General features: G+C 44.1%; 1 protein-coding gene across 1 annotated transcript; it reads right to left on the bottom strand.

Moving 5' to 3' along the window:
- Positions 1 to 10177: 10177 nt before the first annotated feature.
- On the bottom strand, positions 10178 to 20138 carry Il12b (interleukin 12B). The gene is made up of 7 exons (XM_015492808.2): positions 20018 to 20138; positions 16935 to 17207; positions 16261 to 16378; positions 14426 to 14643; positions 13043 to 13197; positions 11205 to 11336; positions 10178 to 10408 (listed from the first exon to the last, which is right to left on the bottom strand). Exons 1-6 carry the CDS (start codon positions 20103 to 20105, stop codon positions 11205 to 11207), a joined length of 984 nt encoding a protein of 327 aa, XP_015348294.1. The 5' UTR covers positions 20106 to 20138; the 3' UTR covers positions 10178 to 10408.
- Between the last annotated feature and the right edge of the window lie 303 nt (positions 20139 to 20441).

Here is a 20441-nt window from a genome sequence, read left to right as displayed (position 1 = left end):
ACCCAGCCACTTGATGAGAAGATGATAGTCCCAATTTTTGATAAGTCTCTCATCCTGAGGCAAAAATGTGAAAGTGATAGCTTTTGAAGGCAAATCCCATGGACCAGTTCTCTTTCTTCCTTTTTCTTTCCTTCCTCCCTCCCTCCTTTCTCTCTCTCTCTCTCTCTCTCTCTTTCTATTTGGTGCTGAGGATGGAACCCAAGGCCTTGCATGCTAAGCATGTGTGTGTCACTCATCTACATCCCCAGCCCCCATATCCCAATTCCCCTCTCCCCATAGGCATCATCTTCTGAATGATTCATGTCATTTTCCTTGTTCATGCTAGTGCTTCCCTGTCCCTGTCTCCAGCCCAAATCTTACTCATGGGCTCTGGACCCATATGTGTAATCCTTAGTGGATATCATTTGTTATGGTTTAGATATGTGGTATCTCCCCAAAAGCTCATGTATGAGACGATGCAAGAAAGTTTAGAGATGAAATGATTCAGTTATGAGAGGTTTAACCCAACCAGTGCATTAATCCCCTGGTAGGGATTAATTTGGCGGTACAATTAGATAGGGAGTGGCCGGAGGAGGTGGGTCTCTGGGCACATGCCATTGGGGTTATATTTTGTCCATGAGGGGGGCTCTCTCTCTCTCTCTCTCTCTTTCCTGGTGCCATTTTCCTAGATGCTTTCCTCTGCCACACACCTCCACCATGATGTTCTGCCTCACCTTGGGCCCAAGAAATGGAATAGGCCATCTATGGACTAACCTCTGAAACCATGAGCCCCCTGCCCCAACTTTTCCTCTCTAGTTGTTCTTGTCAGGTCTTGGGCCACAGCAGTGAAAAAGCTGACTATTATTTGTCCCATAAATATGTCCTCAGATATAAAGTGGACCTCACTGTCTTTTTCCCTTCCCCAACAAGCCTGCTCCTCCTCTTTCAGTGAATGTTTCCACCAGTGACCAAGCTGACAAAGTCAGAAGTCTCTAAGTTCTTTGTCAGTTGGGTCTGGGTCTGGATTTTTGCTGAGGCAATGTCTGTGTCTAGCTTGGCCCTTGGAACATGAGCTATAATGGTAGGTGGTAATGACCAAGGGTTGACCGGGTTTCCTTCTTTTCCTTCACTGATATGTCCAATAAACCCTGTCAATTCTCTGCTCTATATCATTCAAAGTGGCTCACTCGTTTCTAGCCCCACCAGCATTTCCCCTGTCCAGATGGTCATCATCTGTCTCCTGGACCACCACTGTGTCCTTTACCTGGTCATCTTGCCTTCTCTCTTGCCACCTCCCAGTCTATTTTTTGGGTAGCCACTAGCATCATCTGGTAAACACAGATTCCAGATCCCGTGACTTCCCTGCTTAAAACTCTTCCATGACTGCCTATTGCAATCCTGATGAAGCCCAACCTTGACATTTGAGAACCCACCTGATTAATTTCTACTTATCTCCCTGTCCTTATTTTTCAACTTTCTCTTTTTTCATAGCTTCTCCCACACAGAAGGAGCTTCCTCCTGGTCTCCAAATATAACATCTTTCTCTCTTCTAGACTTGTGCTCATGATGTTCTCTTTACCTGGAAATTTCTCTTAATTCTTCAAGGTGCAGCGTGAGTAAGTTCTCATTTGGAGTCCTGTTTGAATTTCTATTGCTGCTGCAACAACCACAGATTTAGTTGCTTACAACGATACCTATGTGTGATAGTTCTCACATTTCTGATAGACATCCAGGTGGGCTTGCCTGGATTCTCTGTTTAGGGTCTCATAAGGTAGGGATATATTTCTCTCTAGAGGTTCTGGGGAAGAATCTAAATTCAAACTCATTCAGATTGTTGGAAGAATTCAGTTCCTTGGGGTTGTAGGACTGAGGTTCCCATATCCATTATGGGAGTCTGCCAGACTTCTTATGTTATCCAGAATGTTTCTTACTACTGAAGCCAATTTTAGTATTTCTTTTACTTGCAGCCCAAAGTATTCCAAATGATAACTCCATAGACTGCTCTTCTCCACCCATACAAAAATTTAACCACACTGTATTTTTATTGTCTGTGACTTTATTTTTCTGCCCTCTCTAGGCTGTAAAATCTGGCATTCTCTTTCATACCTATCATAGGTACAGTAAACACTAGTAGTTTTTTGCTAAATAAATGAATGAATAAACGGACAATTGAAATGTGCACTTCTGCTTCCAAGCACTTATTCTTATCTTTTCCAAACATCTATCCTTTCCTCTTACCCAAGCATCTGTTTTTTTCCTTATCATGAGTAGGGCTGCCAATACTGGGTAGATTGTTTCCTGCAAAAGGCTCCCGATTGAAGGAGTAAATGGAGACTGAAATCTAGACTGCTCTCCACTCATCAAGCCATGCATCCTGGCATGGGGCTGTGTCTGCCTGTGTCTGCCTTTTGCTTTAATTAGCACAAAGTTGCTGTAGGACTTGTAGCACCACAGTGACAGCCACATCCCAACTTTCCTAGGTGGATAAGGGTCACTGCTTGCTCGTACTTTTCTACCCTCCCATGGAGGAGAGAATGCCTTTCGGTTCCAAACACCATGTTCCAAGGAGATGGGCAACTATTTTGAGGAAACTAATTAGTACTAAAGTGCTTGTGGGAGATATTAAGTTTTAATGTGCTGTCCCATTCTAGTGATAGACTGGTCATTTAAATGCCAATTTTCTGAGAATTTTGACTTAATATAACAGGAGTGACCCAAATGGGAGTCAGGAGGCCCAGTTCAAGTTTGAGTCCTGACATTGATCCGGCTCTGAGTGTTAGGGCAAGGTACCAAACTCTGCCTTCAGTTTCCTCATCCATAAAACTAGAGATTCACCAATTGTGTTCTGCAGAGCTTAAGGGTGTTGAGAGGCCTGGGGATTCTCAGAGGTGAATCGAGAGGGTACTCAGTGGATAGGAGGCTACAGCCAGAGCAGATTTGCTTTTGTCTTCTTTTCATATGGGACTCGAGAAAAATTAACTTTTAATTATGCAAAAAAATGTATTTACATATTCTGCTTATAAGGAATTAGAACATTGCAGATACAACAGAAACCCTTCTGAACACCATCTTCAAAATCTCTGTGTATGTTGGGATTTCATTTAGGATTTCCATTTGAACAAAGGGACCCTGGTGAAATTCGTTGGGGAACCATTGATCTATTTAGCCTCAAAGGTTGCCAAACATACAAAAAAGAGGTATTTCAGAGAAAGGCAGAAGCTGCGAATCAGATGAACTAGGGTGTTGCCCTGGATGCTGTGACTTGGGGGTGCTGTCACTGCTGTGAGCATGCACTGCACCCAGGAGAGGTCTTGTGAGTGGGAGGATGTGGCTTTCTGACTTAGGACTGGAAGGTTTATGTGCCTTTCCAAACCAGCTCATCCCCATGGGGAGAGAAGAGGCAGAATTTAGGATCACTTCTTCCGTTGGGTCTGATCATAGAAAAATAGCAATGGTCACTAACCTTTACTGTGTTTTTGCTGGGTGCTGTTAGCCTTGTCTTATTTAACTCTCATGACAGCCTGGGGATGGTGGTGCTAGTAGCATTCTTACTTAAATAAAAAATAAGGAAATTGAGACACAAAGAGATTAAGGAATTACTTTAGGGCCCAAGGTAGTAAGTGGGGAGCAGGGATCTGAAGACAGATCTTCTTGCTTCAAAACAAGGCACCCACCCTTGAGCTCTGGGCCCCTCCCAGGCATTGCTTGGCTGTTATTTCAGCAGGGTTACGTACTTTCCTTCTCTTCCAAACTCCAGGACCACTGGCAGAATAAGCACTACCCATGTTCCAGTTAGGTCCGTTTGCATGCAATCAGGGAAGGCGCCAGGTGGTCTCAGGCAAAAGGGTGGAGAGGTGTTTTGTGTGTCTTATGAAGACCAGAGAGCTTAGCAGGCAGCTGCAGAGCCCTGCAGCCTCTCCTACACTGCTATCCTCCGGATGGAGAGGCCGCATGCTGCAGCAGGCAGGTGGCCAGATTGCCCTGCGCTGACTGGTACCCGGGCTTGCGTGAAGGTAAATGCAGATTGGCGCCTCCCAGTGCGCCACTGCAGAGGGAGGTTTTATTAGTATGCACGCCTGGTCTCCTCAGCCTTCAGCTCGAATGCTGATTTTATTTTTGCATTTTATGAGCCTGAGAGAGGGAATTCATTTCCTTGGCATAATGTGACCCTCTGGAGAAAGTCTTGTCCAAATACATTTTGCTCACAAACCCTGTCCTGGAAGAAAGGCTGTATTGAAATGAAAGAGATGATTAAAGTCTGATTTATAGATAAGGTGAATGGGTTAATTCATGACAAATTATTATATCCAGGGAAGGTGACAGAGAATGAAGAGGCTCCTCCCAGGAACTGGAAACCTTTGTAAAAAGAAATATTAATGGTGCACATACATTCATTCCAGCCAGGAGATTTTTTAAATATATTTACCATGTTTTAAATATATTCACCATGTTTCTTTCTCTCACCAGATTGTGCAATCCCTGAAGGCAGGCGTTGGGTTCCTGCACCTTGATATCCCCCATAAAGGGGTGTTTTTGTGATTTTATTTATAAAATCTCAATCAACTAAGCCACATTTCTTCCCCATTGGCTAATCAGTGATCCCTCTATCCCAGCTCAGTTCTCAGGAGACACCCAGGACTCATAACAACTACTTTTTCTCCCCCAACCCCTGAAAAAAAAACCACAGGTTCCAGAATTGAACTTTTTTCTTTTTCGAGCTGTAAGTAGTGTAAGTCTACTAATAAGCTTTATTGAGTACTTACTATGGAGCAAGTACTTTGCTAAGCACCGTTGGGGCTCAGAAAATGATATTGCCAAACATGGCACTTTGGCATACTGAGCACTTCGAGCTAAAGGACACTGGAAGGGCTTCAGGAGCAAAGTCTTCCTCTGACCTTCCCCTGACATCCTGTCTCCTGTTCCTCTTTACCCTAACGTGAGTCATTGTGACCAGAATTCCTCTTCCCCAGGGCAGTGTACAGGAGCGAGAACCCTTCTCCCCACAAGAAAGCCATAAAACCTTGACAGGTCACTCTCAATCTCTCTTTTGAAAACTATCATTCCAGAGGAGTCCTGCCCCATGCCTGAGAGGAAGGAATACCCTGCACAGAGAGACCAAAAGGAATCCATCAGACAGGTCTTGCTGGGTCCCCTTCAATGACCATTAGATCACACCCTTTGGTTCACATCACACCTACAGAGCTGTCCGTTCTTCATTGAACTTATGCATAAAAACAGATGGTCTTCTCTGGGTCTTGACAGCTGAAGGCTTTCCTGCCTTCCCATAACTTTAATTCAACAGACTTGCCACGCTTCTCTGCCACTCACCTGTCTCTGTTGGAGGAGAGTCCGCCACTGTTGAGAGCCACAGCCAAAAGGGCCCCAGCAAACTTCCAGCTGATTGGCTCACCGTGGCCCCAGCAAACTTCCAGCTGCCAGCTGATTGGCTCCTCTGCGGTGATGCTCATTGGGCTGTTTCCCCGCCCTTTCAGACCACGGAGCTGCTCATTGGGGGACTCTTTTGGCTCCGCCCATGCCACCTAGCCAATCCGCCTCAAGAGCAGGAGGAGTGGGGGGTTGAGAGGCTTGTGGGAAGCCGTTGGTGGCAGTTGGGCTCTGAGGGAATTCCTGAAGAGCTCATGTGGTGGGCGTGTGTTCTAAAAATAAAGTTTGTTTCTGCTTGATAAGTGGCTTGTGAATTGTGCCCAGCCAGACTGCAGCAGGCCACGCTGTCCACGACAGCGGAGGAGCGGTGTCCCCTCTTTCTGCTCCTACAGTGCTCACTGAGCATCATTTCATTTCACACTCACAACCACCCTGTGCTTATTCTCTTTGAAGGATGAGAAAACTGAGCCTTGAAGACAGTACATAACTTATTCAAGGTCAAAGAGCTAGTCAGTGGACACAGCTACTATTTACAGGGTGCCAGTCCCATTAAGTTGATCTCACTTCACAGTGCGCTTAATAGGAAATGGCCTCCAGGACTTTGAGCCTCAAGCATTTAGTCCTTTGCAAACTAGAAGCCACGTGAGGGCAGGGCTTTTTCATCTCTGTATCTAGGAGGTTGAGGATGGTGCCAGGGACAGAGCAGCCATTCTGGGCATGTGAAATGAAGGAACAGCAGAGCTGCCTTTGCCAGGAGATCCTCCATCTCCACCTCTTTGCTGGGACTCAGGCTGCCCTTGGAAGAAGGACCCTGGCCATGGCATCCCCATCTGTATTACTAGAGATTCCCCCTTCACAGGGCGGTCAGGGGCCTCGTGAGATGCTCCAATGTCAGCATTGGGCCTCGACCTTCTGCACCATCTTATTGAGGGTGAGAGGTGAGGCACAGACTCTTCATGGTTGGACTCTTGCAGACCTCAGAAGGGATCCGTTTGGGATGTTCTTTCTTGTTCCTGCACAGCACAGAGTCAAGGAAGCAGGACATGGAGGACCCCACCCAGCATCACCAGAGATGGAGGGAGAGTTCCTCCATTGGGTTTGTGCCAGCTGTGAGGGGCAGAACCAGGTTTTCTGCACCAAACCCTAGGCTCCTTCCTGAGCTGCTCATTAAGTCCTTTTCCTGACTTGGACAGCAGCCTTTCGTACATAGGGGTCATAGATGTTTATAAGGATGTCTTTATTTAATTTTTGCTTTATTCATTTTTCTATTTTGAAAACCAATATGGAGGAGTTATTGTTTAATGGATAGAGTTTCCCTTTAGGATGATGAAATATTTGTGGGGATGGACATCGGTGATGGTGGCACCACAATGTGAATGTATGAATGGCATCAAACTGTACACTTAAAGAGGTGAAAGCGGTGCATTTTATGTCTTGTATTTCAGCACCAAAGAAACCAGCATGGCTGTCTTCTCACTTGCAGTGCTTTGAATATGTCCTTCCGTGTGTTGAAAACTTAATCCCCAGATTGTTCTGTTAAGGGTACTTGGAGGTGGGACCCCTCACCTCAGAGAGATAATGAGGATTAGGTGAGGTCATGAGGATGGAGCTTCCTTGAAGGCTTTGTAAGAAGAAGGACCTGCACTGGCTGCGTGCTCATTTCACCCAGCGGGGCCTTCCACCATGTTGAGATGCAGCAGAAAGCCCACCAGTTGGGGGCACTGTGTTCTTGGACTTCCCAGCTTCCAGAGCCATGAGCTAAAGCATTCCATGTCCTTGGTAAATTATCTGATCTGTGGTGTTTTGTTGCCACAACAGAAAACATAGCAGGACATCTGGGGCAGGCCGTGATAGGGCTTCTCCATGATGCCACTAGAGTCCAGAATCCTTCTCTCTATTCAGTTTTTGCATGTTGACTTTCATCCTGGGTACAAGGCATTTTCTGAAGCTTCCCAAATTTTATCTGCTCAAGAGATGGAGAAGGAGGGAAACAATGCGAGTTGTGACTCTGTCATTTATCAGGAAAACCAAAGACTGCTCAGCAAGTTGGGTGGAATTTTCCTACACCTCGTTGGCCAGAACTGGATCTCCTGGCTTTGCTGATCAGCAAGGGTGGCTGCAAAAGTGTTTGCTTAGTTCCAGCCTTTGTAGCTAAAGAGTACGAGGAGAGAAGAAAGCTGAGTATTGACTGGACAAGCAGCCAGTTGTGTTCAGTGCCCTGCTCAAGGTCACAGGGTCACACAACAGATCTGGCCAGGCTCAGAACCAGCTTGTCTGATTCCCAGTCCTTGGATGTTTGAAGTCTTTTGTAGTGGCTTGATTTTCAACAAAAAGGAATGTTCTGAAGAACATTTTTAAAAGATAAAGATTTTCCATTGTATGCTCTGAAATTCTAAGAGGTCAGTTCAGAAGAGTACTGTGCATGGTGGGAGCTCTGCCTTCGAACTATTGGAAGTTTTGGGAACTGTCCCCAAGTCTCTATGTTTATAAAGTGCGATTTTTTTTTTTTGGTCCTGCTTAGCATTGTTCATTAAATGTCTAATAAGTGCTTTGGTACCCCTTAGATGAAAGACCCTGTAGGAGGAAATAGTTGTTATCAACTGTGCACGTGTGGTCAAGTGTGGCTGATGACACAGATGATAGGTTCCTAAGTTTGGAGTAGGAGGACAGAAACTTCCCACTGTTTCTCTAGCCTGGAGCAGGGTAGAATAAGAGCTGCCGGGAATACTTACCATTAGAAATGTAAACAAACAATTCTATTCCAATTACCCAGCTGGTGCAAGGAGGCCCAGATGGGATTTCCAGGATAGCAGCGAATTGATCTCCTTCCTCTTTGATTCGACCACTTGCTCTTTCACAGGAGTCACCAAAGGGAAATCGACAGGTCTTTTCCATTTTTTGAGACCAAAGCTGGCATCTCCCTTGTCTCTAGTTTTTCAGGATGACTGCAGGTTACATGGGTTCTTCTCTTTCATTCTTGCCCTGAACATTTCAGCATTTAATGGTATTGAAGTTGACCTTTCAGACTTGGCTTAGAAGGAGTGGCAGGAATGGGCATTGTTTGGGGGAGGTAACACAAAGCTCGTTGAAATCCCCTGATTCCCAGGAGTTGGCACATGTCCAGATGCATGGCAGACTCAATAAATACTAGAGGTAAAGCTTTGAGAATTTTTTTTTAAATTGGGGATTGAACTCAGGGATGTTCTACCATTGAGCTGTATTCCCACCTATTTATTTATTTATTTATTGTGGCAAGTACCAGGGATTGAACTCGGGGATACTTGAACACTGAGCCACATCCCCAGCCCTATTTTGTATTTTATTTAGAGGCAGGGTCTCACTGGGTTGCTTAGCTCCTCGCTTTTGCTGAGGCTGGCTTTGAACTCAAGATCTTCCTACCTTAGCTTCCCTGAGCTGCTGGGATTACAGGTATGTGCCACCACGCCTGGCCTGTTTGTTTTTGAGTTAGAGTCTCACAAAGTTGCCCATGCTGGCCTCAAACTTACTGTCCCCCTGAGACACTGGGATTACAGGTGCATGCCCAGTGTGCTTGACTGCAGATGGCCCTCTGAGATAGGATACCCATGTTCTACCAAGTTAAGAGCTTTACTTCACAGTATTAGGAATACCATAGGAGTTGGTTCTGGATTAGAAGGTGGAAGAAACTAGAGAATTCAACCCCTAACCAGTGCACAATGCAATTCAGTGCCCTTGCAAAGAGTCCCCACTGTTCAGCCTGCAGGGACATTCCCTGAGCTCAGCAAGACACTGACTTTGGAAATACTATAAAGGGAAAGAGCAGTTCTGCAAAATTGGAAATGAAATCACTGCAAGGAGGGATAATTTTTAAATGATAGGAGAGGGGGAAAAAAAACAACACCCAACAACAACAACACATCACAGTAGACCTGGAAATAGAATCCCTGAGTCAGCTGAGAAAGTCCAAATGTGATTGCAAAAAAGAGCTTTTATTAATTTGGCCTCAGAATGCAAAAATAAATAAATAAATAAACAAACAGAAAACTAACCTAATCGATTTACAGAATGCACGTCCATTATTTAAAAGCTACACCTCCACGGAGTGATACTGTCTGGTCCTATCTGGGTGTCAGGTTCTCTGGTGCAGATGGGGAAGTGATTCTAGATGGTTTTCTCTGCATCTGCCTGCTTTTGTGTGTGGTTGTAAAGCTGCCATCTGCAATTCTGACAATTTAATGTCCTTATCCATGACTATAATTGTACACCCTCTTGATTTCTAAGAGCTTTTTATCTTCAGGACACCTATGATGTCCCTGTACCACCCTTCTGTGTCTTAGAGAGAATCACCAGGGAGGCTGAAATTCAATTTTAATGTTTTGTTTGTTCGTTTTTAGCTCTTTTAAAATTCAGGCATCTAAAGGCTAAATCTGCTTGGAAGTACAGATGTCTCTGAATTGCTTATCAATGCCACTGCTAGCACGTCTCCAGTATATCTAGCATCAACTCCTTCGGGATCTCTTCCACAGCTTCATGTCTTCATATCTCCATTTAAACATCTGTATTCCCATCCAGCCCAAATATATGATAGTGCCCATGTCACAGCATTGTGCCACTACTTGTTGTCATAAAATCAGTGCACCTGCAGCCTCACTTGGAAAGAAGTCAGTATGAAGAACACTGAAATTCACATTTTGCATAATAGGGCTTGACTTCTATGGATCAGGTCATGAGAGTCTGAACCATTCAATACATCCTGGTACATAAATCTTAAATAACAGTAATAAATTAATAAATACATAAATTACTTAAATATTTAAATAGCAATAAGGTCAGTGGCAACTATAGTTCTGAAAAACATCTATAAATAAATTAGCTCATTGTGTCAGTGAGCACATAGCTTCTACATGTAAAAACATAGCAAAGGTACCAAAAAATTTGGTCCTAAAAAAATTTAAAAAGCAAATTGAGTAGAAAATATCATTTGGGGTTTCTTCCAATACGTCTTGAAAAAATTTTGTATAATATCTTCCATTTTTTCCTCCAAAGTTTCATCTGGGATTGGAACCTGGAAAAGAATGTGGAAAGCCTGTGAGGATGAGAAATGTGGTGGTGAGGCCCTCTGATTTCTCAACACACATGATCCCAGGCAATTGGGTTTGGGGGCTTCCATGTTAGAAGGTCCAACCTTTCTATATGTGGCCTAGAATTTGGCAGATACCATGGTTCCATGTTTCCCAAAGATTGGTTTGTTCATTCTTATTTTGTTACTAGGGATCTAACCCAGGAGTGCCTAACCACTGAGTCATATCCTTAGCCCTTTTATTTTCTTCATTTTGAGACAGGGTCTCACTAAATTGCTGAGGGTCTTGCTAAGTTGCTGAGGCTGGCTTTGAACTTGAGATCCTCCTGTCTCAGCCTCCTGAGTCACTGCGATTACAGGCGGGTGCCACCATGCCCACCTCCCCAGAGGTTCTCTTGAGGATGTTTCTTTAAAAAAAATATATGTGATTGGGTTGCTTCCTCATTTAGAACACTTAGTGGCTCCCCTGGACCCCAGAATGAGGTTCTAACTCCCAGAAGCTCCACGCCCTTCTTGCTCTGACTCCTGGTTTCCTCTCTCTCTTTTGTGCCTTCTCTTTGAAGACAGGACCCATGCCTGTTTCTTTACTGCAATATCCCTTGGCCCAGCACACTGCCTGACATAAACAGTCATCCAATCAGTATCTGTTACTGAATAAATGCTTTGGGCTCTGGTGTCCCTATGCTGGGCATCCCACTCCCCCTTTCCTTTCCTGGGCAGCCCCCCATCATTGTTCTCTACCTGGGGACAGGTCTGGGCTGGGCTTCGTAGTTCTGCTCACCTAAGGGCAGGACATAGTTGCCCATTCACTCCACGATGAGTTGTAGTATCGGTCCCGGGCTTGCACGCTGACCTTGGCACCCTTCTGGCAGGTCACTGTGACTGAGGTCTTATCCACGTGGAGAGTATTGCTCTGAAAAGGAGTGGAAACCGTAAGGTCCATTGACATTGCAGTTACTTGGTAGGCTACACCTGTTTCTGCAGGGCACCATCTCTTCAAACCAACCAACCAGGTCTAGGGACCCTGGCAGTTCTGGCACTGAGCAGAATTGCACCACCTACTGGGCACTTAATGGAATTGCACCACTTACTGGCAGAATCTCCGAATACACATGTGGCTTTTCTATCTTGTAAGCCCTGAAGGGAACCGTTTTGGTCCAGCTCTCATCTTTCTACACAGTGGCCTTGCTCCAAAGCTCTGTGGACAGTCACTCCAGTACTCAGCTGCTGATGGGACTCACACAGCTTTTCTCTAGCTGTCCCTTGCATATTCAAAATCCATACCCCAATCCTCAAAGCCCTCAGACTTGCCTTCAGAGCTTTAGCAGTGCTACTTAATAGCTCTGGAACTTCAGGGAAATGTCTTAGGCTGTGTCTCTCCTCATATATGAGCAGGGACAACAATAAGCCTGTCTCATAGAACTGCAAAAGTTAAAGTTGATCATGTAAAAGCTCTTTGTAAGTCATCAGTATGTAGAGAGCCCTAAGTACCACCTAATAGTGACATGTATCTTAAATAGGGGAAGATATTTGCCAAGATTTTAGGTGACAACTAGGTAAAATCTATTCCAGAATAGCCTCACCTCCCACCTTCCCCTTTTCCAGGGAGTGATTGAATTGTAAGTTTCTACCACCTGCTAAACGCTATGCTGAATAAGACCTTTGTTAAGTAATTTTTTACAAGTGGTGTATAAGAGGGCAGTACTTTGTAAAAGTGTCTCTGAAAACTTGTTTGAGCCAAAAGGGTTCTGAGGCTAAAGCCAAAGGTTGGAAAGCCAGCATTTTGGTCTTGTAAGCATAGCCATCCTGTTTGGTGACATGATTTTACCATGTTTGGAACAGTCAGGAGCTACCCATATTGGGTGAGACAGTGTGAATGCTTATCATTCATTATATTCCCTCCATGGAAACAGTCATTTGGGGATCCTGGAGTCCAGGTCTCCTGTATCGGGACTGGTTTTAGTGCAAGGATGAATGGTCAGCCATACTGTAGGCCATATGGTGGCTCACTGAGTCTGGGTCCTGGTTCTACCACTTTCTAGCTAGTGATCTTGGGCAAGTCACAGCCTCTCGGAGCTTCGTCGTCTTCACTTGTGAAGTGGTGAAAGTAATACTGGATGCTTTCATGGGGTTAATTTTATGCATCAAGTGACATGCCCTTGACACAGGCCCAGGAAAGGACTAAGTCAAATTAGCAGTGATTACGGTGAATCCCACCATCATGTATAATTATAATGCATCTGAAAGTAGAAGTGAGTTCCCTTCAGGGTTGATTCCACCTTCAAATGAGCCTGCTACCCAACATACAGAACCACAACAAGAAACTTGTCAATATTTTTTATCTGACTTCAAAAGTAATATATCTCTCATTTTTAGTTTAAATATAACTGCTTTTACTCAAATGATTATACTTTTAAATGATTAAGCTTCCATTTGAAGCTTAATGGAATTATAATTGTTAGAATTGTATTTTGTAAATAAAGATTATTTAAAAATTGAAAAAAATAATTATAATGCATCAATTACAATATAGAAAATCAGTTGTTATCAGCATGCATCTCCCTGGTGTGTGTCCACGTAACTTCCCACAGAATCTGCAGTACCTAGATGGCCTCTTACCCTTTTCTTCTTTTTGCCCTGGACCTGCACAGAGAATGTCAGGGAGAAGTAGGAGTGCGGGGTGCTCCAGCTGTCCGGGTACTCCCAGGTGACCTCCACCTGCTGAGGAGTCTTGGATGGCTTCATCTTTAGGTTCTTGGGTGGGTCAGGTTTGACTGTGGAAAAGGACAAACACCTTTATTTTCCTAATGGAGCTTTGGAGTTAGGGTTTGGGCTTCTGATCCTGCTTGCACCTTTGAGCAGCCATGAGTGACAGGGCACTTCTTAACTTCTCTGAGCAGCTGACTGCACCTGGGAAGCCTCTCTGCCTATAGGTGCTCCCACTGGCGCCCGGTGCAGGGAGTCATCATCAGTGGCCACAGCTTTCACTTTTCCAAGAGAATCTCGGACTCCTCATCACTGCACGATCCCATGAGCCTCGGTGGTGGGACCACCCCTGCTTAGTGCCTAGAGGTGAGTTCTTAATTATGAGCTCACTCTGAAAGCTGGGCTCTGCAGTGAGGGGCCACCCTCTTTGTGCTGAGTCCCACACTTGGCACTAAATGAAGAGCTGAGCTGAGCTGCCCATGGAGGTGAGATGAGAGACTTTCCACTCACTGCTGCACTTCCTTTTGTGTTTTCATGGCTTTTGGCACTGATGGGTTGGACAAGTTAGCACTGATTGTCTCTGTGCTTGTTCATTTTTTTTTTTTAATAAATGATGCCTGGGCACCTATCCCACGCCACCACTGTACTGCGCCTGGAGGACATGCAGTGAGCATCTCAAAGTCTCTGTTCTTAAATAGGTAGGTGCCTTCTCTACATGAGGGGAGAGCACCCCTTCTTCAGGATGTGCATAGTCCCTGGGGACCCAGCACAGTTCCACACAGAGACCATGGCTCCTAGGACATGCTTTGGAAATACTTTTCCCTCTGTTCTTAATACAACTGATATCTTTCCTGGAGGTCTCAGCTGAATGTCAGCTTCTTAGAGAGGGCTTCCTTGGCCATCCTCTGGGGACTAGACCCCCTGTCCCCACCCCCCAGATACAAATTTCACAAATTCTAGAGCAAGTTCTATGAGCCTGTTATAGTTTATCATGATAACTGTTCAATGAACAAATGGTAATGGAAATAATCAACAATGACATCTCTACCTGCCACTTAAAAAGAAAAAAAAAAAAACAGATGTACCTTTTGGAGAAACTTATATAAATCTCTTTGTGTGTGTGTCTGTAATTTCCCCTTCTTATAATGCAGATAATAGGAAGTATCTACATCATCTTTGGGGTGTTGCAGAATAAAGAGCATGCAAGTAAACCCCTTACCCCAGTGTCCTGCTCATGGTGAACATGTGACAAATGGCATCTTTCCTTATGAAGCACAGAAAATCATGCAAACTCACTGATGTCTCTGATGAAGAAGCTGCTGATGTAGTTTTCGTACTTGAGCTTGTGAACTGCGTCCACCACCACTGTGATGGACAGGGTCTCCTCAGCGGTGGGGCAGGCACTGTCCTCCTGGCACTGCACCGAGTACTTCTTGTACTCCCTCTGCTCTATTTTGACCCTCTCTGCAGAGAGAGTTGCTTCTCCACACATCACCCCTTGAGGGTCAGAGGAGCTGAGGTCAAAGACAGAAATTATCCTGTGTTACAATTTGGTGAGTGAGTTCCCAGTGATTGCAGTCACTGTGGTCGGTAGGCCTCGAGAGTCTGTGTGGGGCAAGATTTGTCCAGCTGGACTGATTCCCTGCAGTGGGTAAGAAACAGCCCTTTCCAGAAGAACAGGCTTAGCTGCAAGAGATTGGAAGCTACAGGGGTATATATACCCCTGGCCTAAATGAACCTGGAAATTTGTCAGATCCAGAATCCCTTCTTAAATCCCATTATTAAAAATTTAAATAAATTTTCCAATTTTAATCACAAAATTAATACATACCAATTATAAAAATTAAAAATGATAAAGATGTGTACTAATAGTGAGGTGCAGTGGCATATGCCTGTAATCCCAGAGGTTTTGGAGGCTGAGGCAGGAGGATCACGAGTTCAAAGACAGTCTCAGCAATTTAGTGAGGCCCTAAGTAACTTAGTGAGACCCTGTCTCTAAATTAAAAAAAAAAAAAAAAAAAAAGAAAAGATATTTTTAAAACATGGCTGGGTCTGGGGATGTGGCTTGGTGGTTAAGCACCCCTGGGTTCAATCCTCACAAAAAAATGTGTATGAAGGAAGTACATATCTTCCCTATGCCTGCTCCCCACATATAAATACTTGTTGTAGCCTGTTGAATATTCAATATAATCATATAATCCACATGTATATATGTTTATGTATTTTATCTATATAGATATCAATTTATTAAAATAAAATAGAATCAAATTATATGCCTATGATTTTGTCACCATCTTGTCCCTGTCTCCAGAACAGAGAACCCCTTGACAGAACAGTTAGATTGGGTTATTGATGCTAAGGGATGCACATTAAGCCAGGGTATATTGTTCTAGGCTTTATTTATCCATTCTTTGCTGATGATCAAAAATGTCGCAGTGTCACCTAAGTCGTGCATGGGTGTCTTTGGACACTGGGATAAGCGTTTCTCCAGCAAACATTTTCATTTTAAAGATGGAAAGGGAGACCTCCCAACACTTAATTGACCCATTTAAATGGCGGCAAAGCCAGGGTGCTCACTAGGGTTTGCTCTTAGCTGTTCTAGATTGCTTAAAACTTGTTTCAAGTTGGACAAACAGTGAACCTCAGATTAGCAGCATCAGCAGGGGAATCAGGAGTTGAAGTGGCCGTGGGAAATTTTCAGGGAGCCTCACAGAGTTCTGGAATCTGCTTTAGGGCCTCCGAGGTCTATGCCCCTGGGCACTTGTTTCTATTTTTGAATCAAGGTACAATTTTGGCAAGTCATCTGTAGCTTTGATTTCTCCTTTTTTATTTCTCCCTGTGGTGCTGTGAGCCTAATGAACCATTGCCAGGAAATTTGGCTGAGTGGGTTCAAATACAGCAGAGACTGTTGTCAGGCCCTGACCATATCCTGCCCTCACACGCATTTGTTCAGAGGATTGGCTTCCAACTCCATGTTTTCCTTGCCTTAAGCAAGAGAGGGGAGTTGAAAAAACATGGGATTGATTTTTAAAATTCTTATCACTAATGGATAGGTCTCTGATAGTTTCCCTTTATATTCTTAATGAAATGGTGGCATCAAAATGCTGAGAAACTAACGCGGTTTCACTTACCCTCTGTGGCTCTTGACACTGAATTTCACATCAGTACTGATTGCTGTCAGCCACCAGCAGGTAAAACGTCCAGAGTAATTCTTTGCCTCGCATGTTACAAAGTTCTTATTTTCAGGTTCTGGGTTTGAAAAGAATAAAAATCCAATATTTAGGGGTTGTCTCCCAGGAAGATTTTGATTTTTGTGGTTAGTCACAGGCCAACAAATGGTACAAGGATGACATCCTTCCATTCATTTCCTTTGAAAATGCTGCTACTGCTCGGGCAGGTTGTTCTGCAAAGATTGGGAACGACCCAATAGGAGGCTGATTCTGCCGAGTGTGCCACTATACACACTCAACACTTGGGACAAAAGTATTAATTTTTTTTTTTTTTTGCGTTCATCCAGATTGGTTAACTTCCATTCGCCATCCAATAATGTTTGCTATTTAAAGACAACCTCAGCACAACATTCAAAGTGACAATGAAACTCTCTCAATATGAAATTTCAATTGATTGATCAAATCTCCAAATTCCAGAAAGCAAAGGAAAATGGAGATTTTGGGTGATTTTAATACAGACTTGCTGTTCTTTCATTAACTCTACTAATTATGTCTTGCCTTTTCAATTTTAAAAAAAATTCTGCATCTTTTATTGAGGGGAAGAGAAATGATACTCCCCCAGGGAATGCAATTACCTTTTTTCTTCAGAATATCAGTGGACCAAATCCCATCTTCATTTTTGTGAAGCAGCAGGAGCATCTGGCTCAGAACTTCACCTCCTCTGTGGCAGGTGTAGCGGCCAGCGTCTTCAAACTCTTTGACTAGAATGGTCAGGGTTTTGCCAGAGCCTAAGACCTCACTGCTCTGCTCTGAGGTCCAGGTGATGCCGTCTTCTTCAGGAGTGTCACAGGTGAGGACCACTGTTTCTCCAGGTGTGTCAGGGTGCCAATCCAACTCCACTACATAGACTGGAGAGCACCAGAAGTAAAGAACCGTGAACTTCAGGGCTATTTTATTAACCATCTTGGCATCTCCACCGCCTAAGCACTACCTTGCTCATAAGTGTTTGGCAAATGCTTCCTGAGATGATCTTATAGTATTGGGCTCTTCTTGGGCTCAAGGTCATGGAGCAGAGAAACAAAGGGTTTTAGGGCTGCCGGGGACTCATAAGCTGGCAGTCTGCCTTTAATGATCAACCTCTGATTAGTGGGCATATGGAAAAAGACTTTGACCCATCCAAAAAAAAAAAAAAAAATACAGAGAGCACAAGATTCTTTGTCAAAGGTCTAGTGGAGGTAAACACCCAGCACAATTTCAGTTTCATAGGGCATAATGCAGGGTACAGTATGTAACAGAGTAACAGTAGTAAAAGACCCAGGTTTTCCTGGTCAGTCTCCATAACTAGTTAGGGGATTTAGAGAAATGCACCTAACCCCTAGGAACCTCACTCTCTGCCAACTGGGAACATGAACAGTATCTATGTTGTAGGTTTGGCTGTGAGCACTAAATGAAGGAAGCACGTAAATCCAAGGCACTTAGCACGTGGCAAACTGTGTTTGTTATTATTGTTAGTCACAGCCCAAAGTGTCAGCCAACTGCACCGAAAACTCTCTTAAAATTTTCCACAGGGATTTAGCGGTTTAGTTCCTTCTGCACGGAACTCAACAATGGAGATTTTCATGATCTCTGTTTTCTAAGCTGTTTTCTACTTTAGAAAGCAACCCAGTGGATCACAGTCTTTTCATTTTGTACGGGAGGGCTCTGAGGCTAAGGGGCTAAGCAAGGTCATGTCCAGCAGGAAGCTGAACAGCAAAACCTTGGACCTTTGTCTCTTAGGCTTGGATCTCTAAAGCCAGTATCTAAACTGAGGGTGAGGAATGGCTCAGGGGAGCATCCCAAATGGCAGGTCAGGTCAAAGCTTTGTTCATTTGTTTATCCACGCATCAATTATTAATGGCACAGAATAGTTTAACACAGTGGTTCTCAGAGCCTTATAATCCAACTGCCACCAACAAGCAGCGGCTAGGGAACCTGTTAGAAATTGAACTTTCAGTTGCTAAATCAGAAATGCACATAACCACTAGGAACCTCACTCTCCTCATCTACCAACTGGGAACATGAACATCATTGGGTCTGGGTCCAATGATGCCTTTTTTTTGAGCCCTCTAGATGATTTTAATGCCTGTTCAAATTTGACAGCCACAGGGTGAAGAGCCTGGATTTTGGAGTGACATGGGTCTGGATTAGAATCAGCTCTAGGCCTTACACTAGCTTGGGGCCTTCGGCAGTGGTGGGGGAGGGGCACTCAACTACTTTAAGCTTGGATGTCACCATCTTTCAAAGGAGAAAAATATTAGTAGTTGCTTAAAGTTGCCGAGGTGTGGGATTATATAAGCTAATTCATCTAAGAGCTTAACACAGCGCCCTTAAATGCCCGGCGAATGGAGACACGTGATTGGCATTCAAGGGTAAGCACTGTGGAAGATAAAGTGCTCCCTTTACATCTATGGGATTTGTAAGTACTTGAATGGGTAACAAAGATAAGAGGTAAAAAGAGCTTGGGGTCCCACGCTTTGGAAATGATTAGCTCTACTGACATAAAACCACTGGGAACCTGAGGCTGTCTCTAGTTTTTCTTTGTCCCTGCTGGCAAAGGAACAGCATGGTTATTTTCCTGTCACAACCAAGACTCAGAAGCCCTAGAAGACCTTGGCCCAAGGGTAGGGAAAACAAATGCCAGAAGAAAAAGAGGCTTGACTTCATTAAGAGGCCTCCCAAGGCCTCTCAGTATTTCTCACACTGACATTCTGGAATTTCTGTGGTTTACCAGATCAGAACGAAGGGGTTACCTAGGCAAAGGCCAGAGTTCCTAAGCACACAAGAACTCCTGGGGCTGGAAGGAATCTAGCTTTGGCCTGTACTTAAGGGCGGATTTAATACTCTCTGACCTTCATGGGGTCAGGGAAGAGTGGCAGCACTGTCCTCTTCCTGAAATTTTTTAGAATGAAGGAATGTTCTTAAAGTTCTTTCTGTCACCCATTTCAGGGTTGTACTCACTTGACTATTAAAACATTATTTCTGATCATCGGCTGAAATCTTCATCCTCAATTCATGTCTATTTCCTTTGACTCAGCTCTCCAAGGACCCAGGAAACAATTATTTTATGTCCTTGTAACATTTCAAATAACTTCAGTGCATATGCTTTGAAGTGAGATAGAACTGGGACCAAGTCCACCCTGTTCTACCCTTTCTAGGTATGTGGTATTGGGTGAGTGACTTAATCTCTTGAGCCTCAGTTTTCAACGTCTGTAAAATGGGATGCAGATAATCCCTATCTTGCATGGTTGTTGGGAAGTAATGTGAGATCTTATGTTAATACATAGTAACAATCATTATTATTATGTAAAGATAGCCATCTCCAACATCTGATGGTCTTTCAGGTACAAGTGACAATCAGCTAATGTGTATTTACCCAGTGAATAATACGTACTAACACATATTATTTACTTAGTAATTTGTTGTTGTCGTTATTACCAGCGAAGACCATAGTTCTTTTCATACCACAGTCCACAACAAGTCCCACCTGGTATCCAACATGAAAACCAAACAATGTAGATACCCTACAGGGGCGGAAGGAACATGGCCTTCCATGTTCCCCGTGAGGGCTCTCAGGAGGAGGGCTCAATTGCCCATTGCTGTCTGATTTCCATCAGGGGCTGCCTGAGAGCCCTGGCTTAGACTCTGGGGCCTCCACAGAGAATCACGAGAGGTTGGTTACCATTTTTCTCCAGTTCCCATATGGCCAAGAGGGGAGATGCCAGCCAAACCAGGGAGACCCAGGAGATGACCAACTGCTGAAGACACATCTGTAAAGGAGGGAAGGAGGCAAGAGAAGAAAGGGGAAGGAGGAAGAGAGAGAGGTCCATCATCATTCAGTTAGCTTTGTGAGCCGTATCCACGTTCTACCTAAGTTTTAAATCTGGACTTTCTCCACACTCTCATGTGAATGTGATGAGAATTACAGGAGTCCTATGCCAGTCTCTGGTAAGAACATGTTCAAACAGATTCATAGGCTATCTGGAGCTGAAAGACACCTGAGGTGTGGCCGTCGGACACAATTAAGATGAGAAACATAAGCTCAGAGAAGGGACACAAACTTTTCTGGATCAACATTCAGCAGGTATTTATTTAGTGCTTGCTGT

Source organism: Marmota marmota, unplaced genomic scaffold, assembly GCF_001458135.2.
Source record: "Marmota marmota marmota unplaced genomic scaffold, marMar, whole genome shotgun sequence".
NCBI lineage: Eukaryota > Metazoa > Chordata > Mammalia > Rodentia > Sciuridae > Marmota > Marmota marmota.
This window is presented reverse-complemented; position numbering and strand designations above follow the sequence as displayed.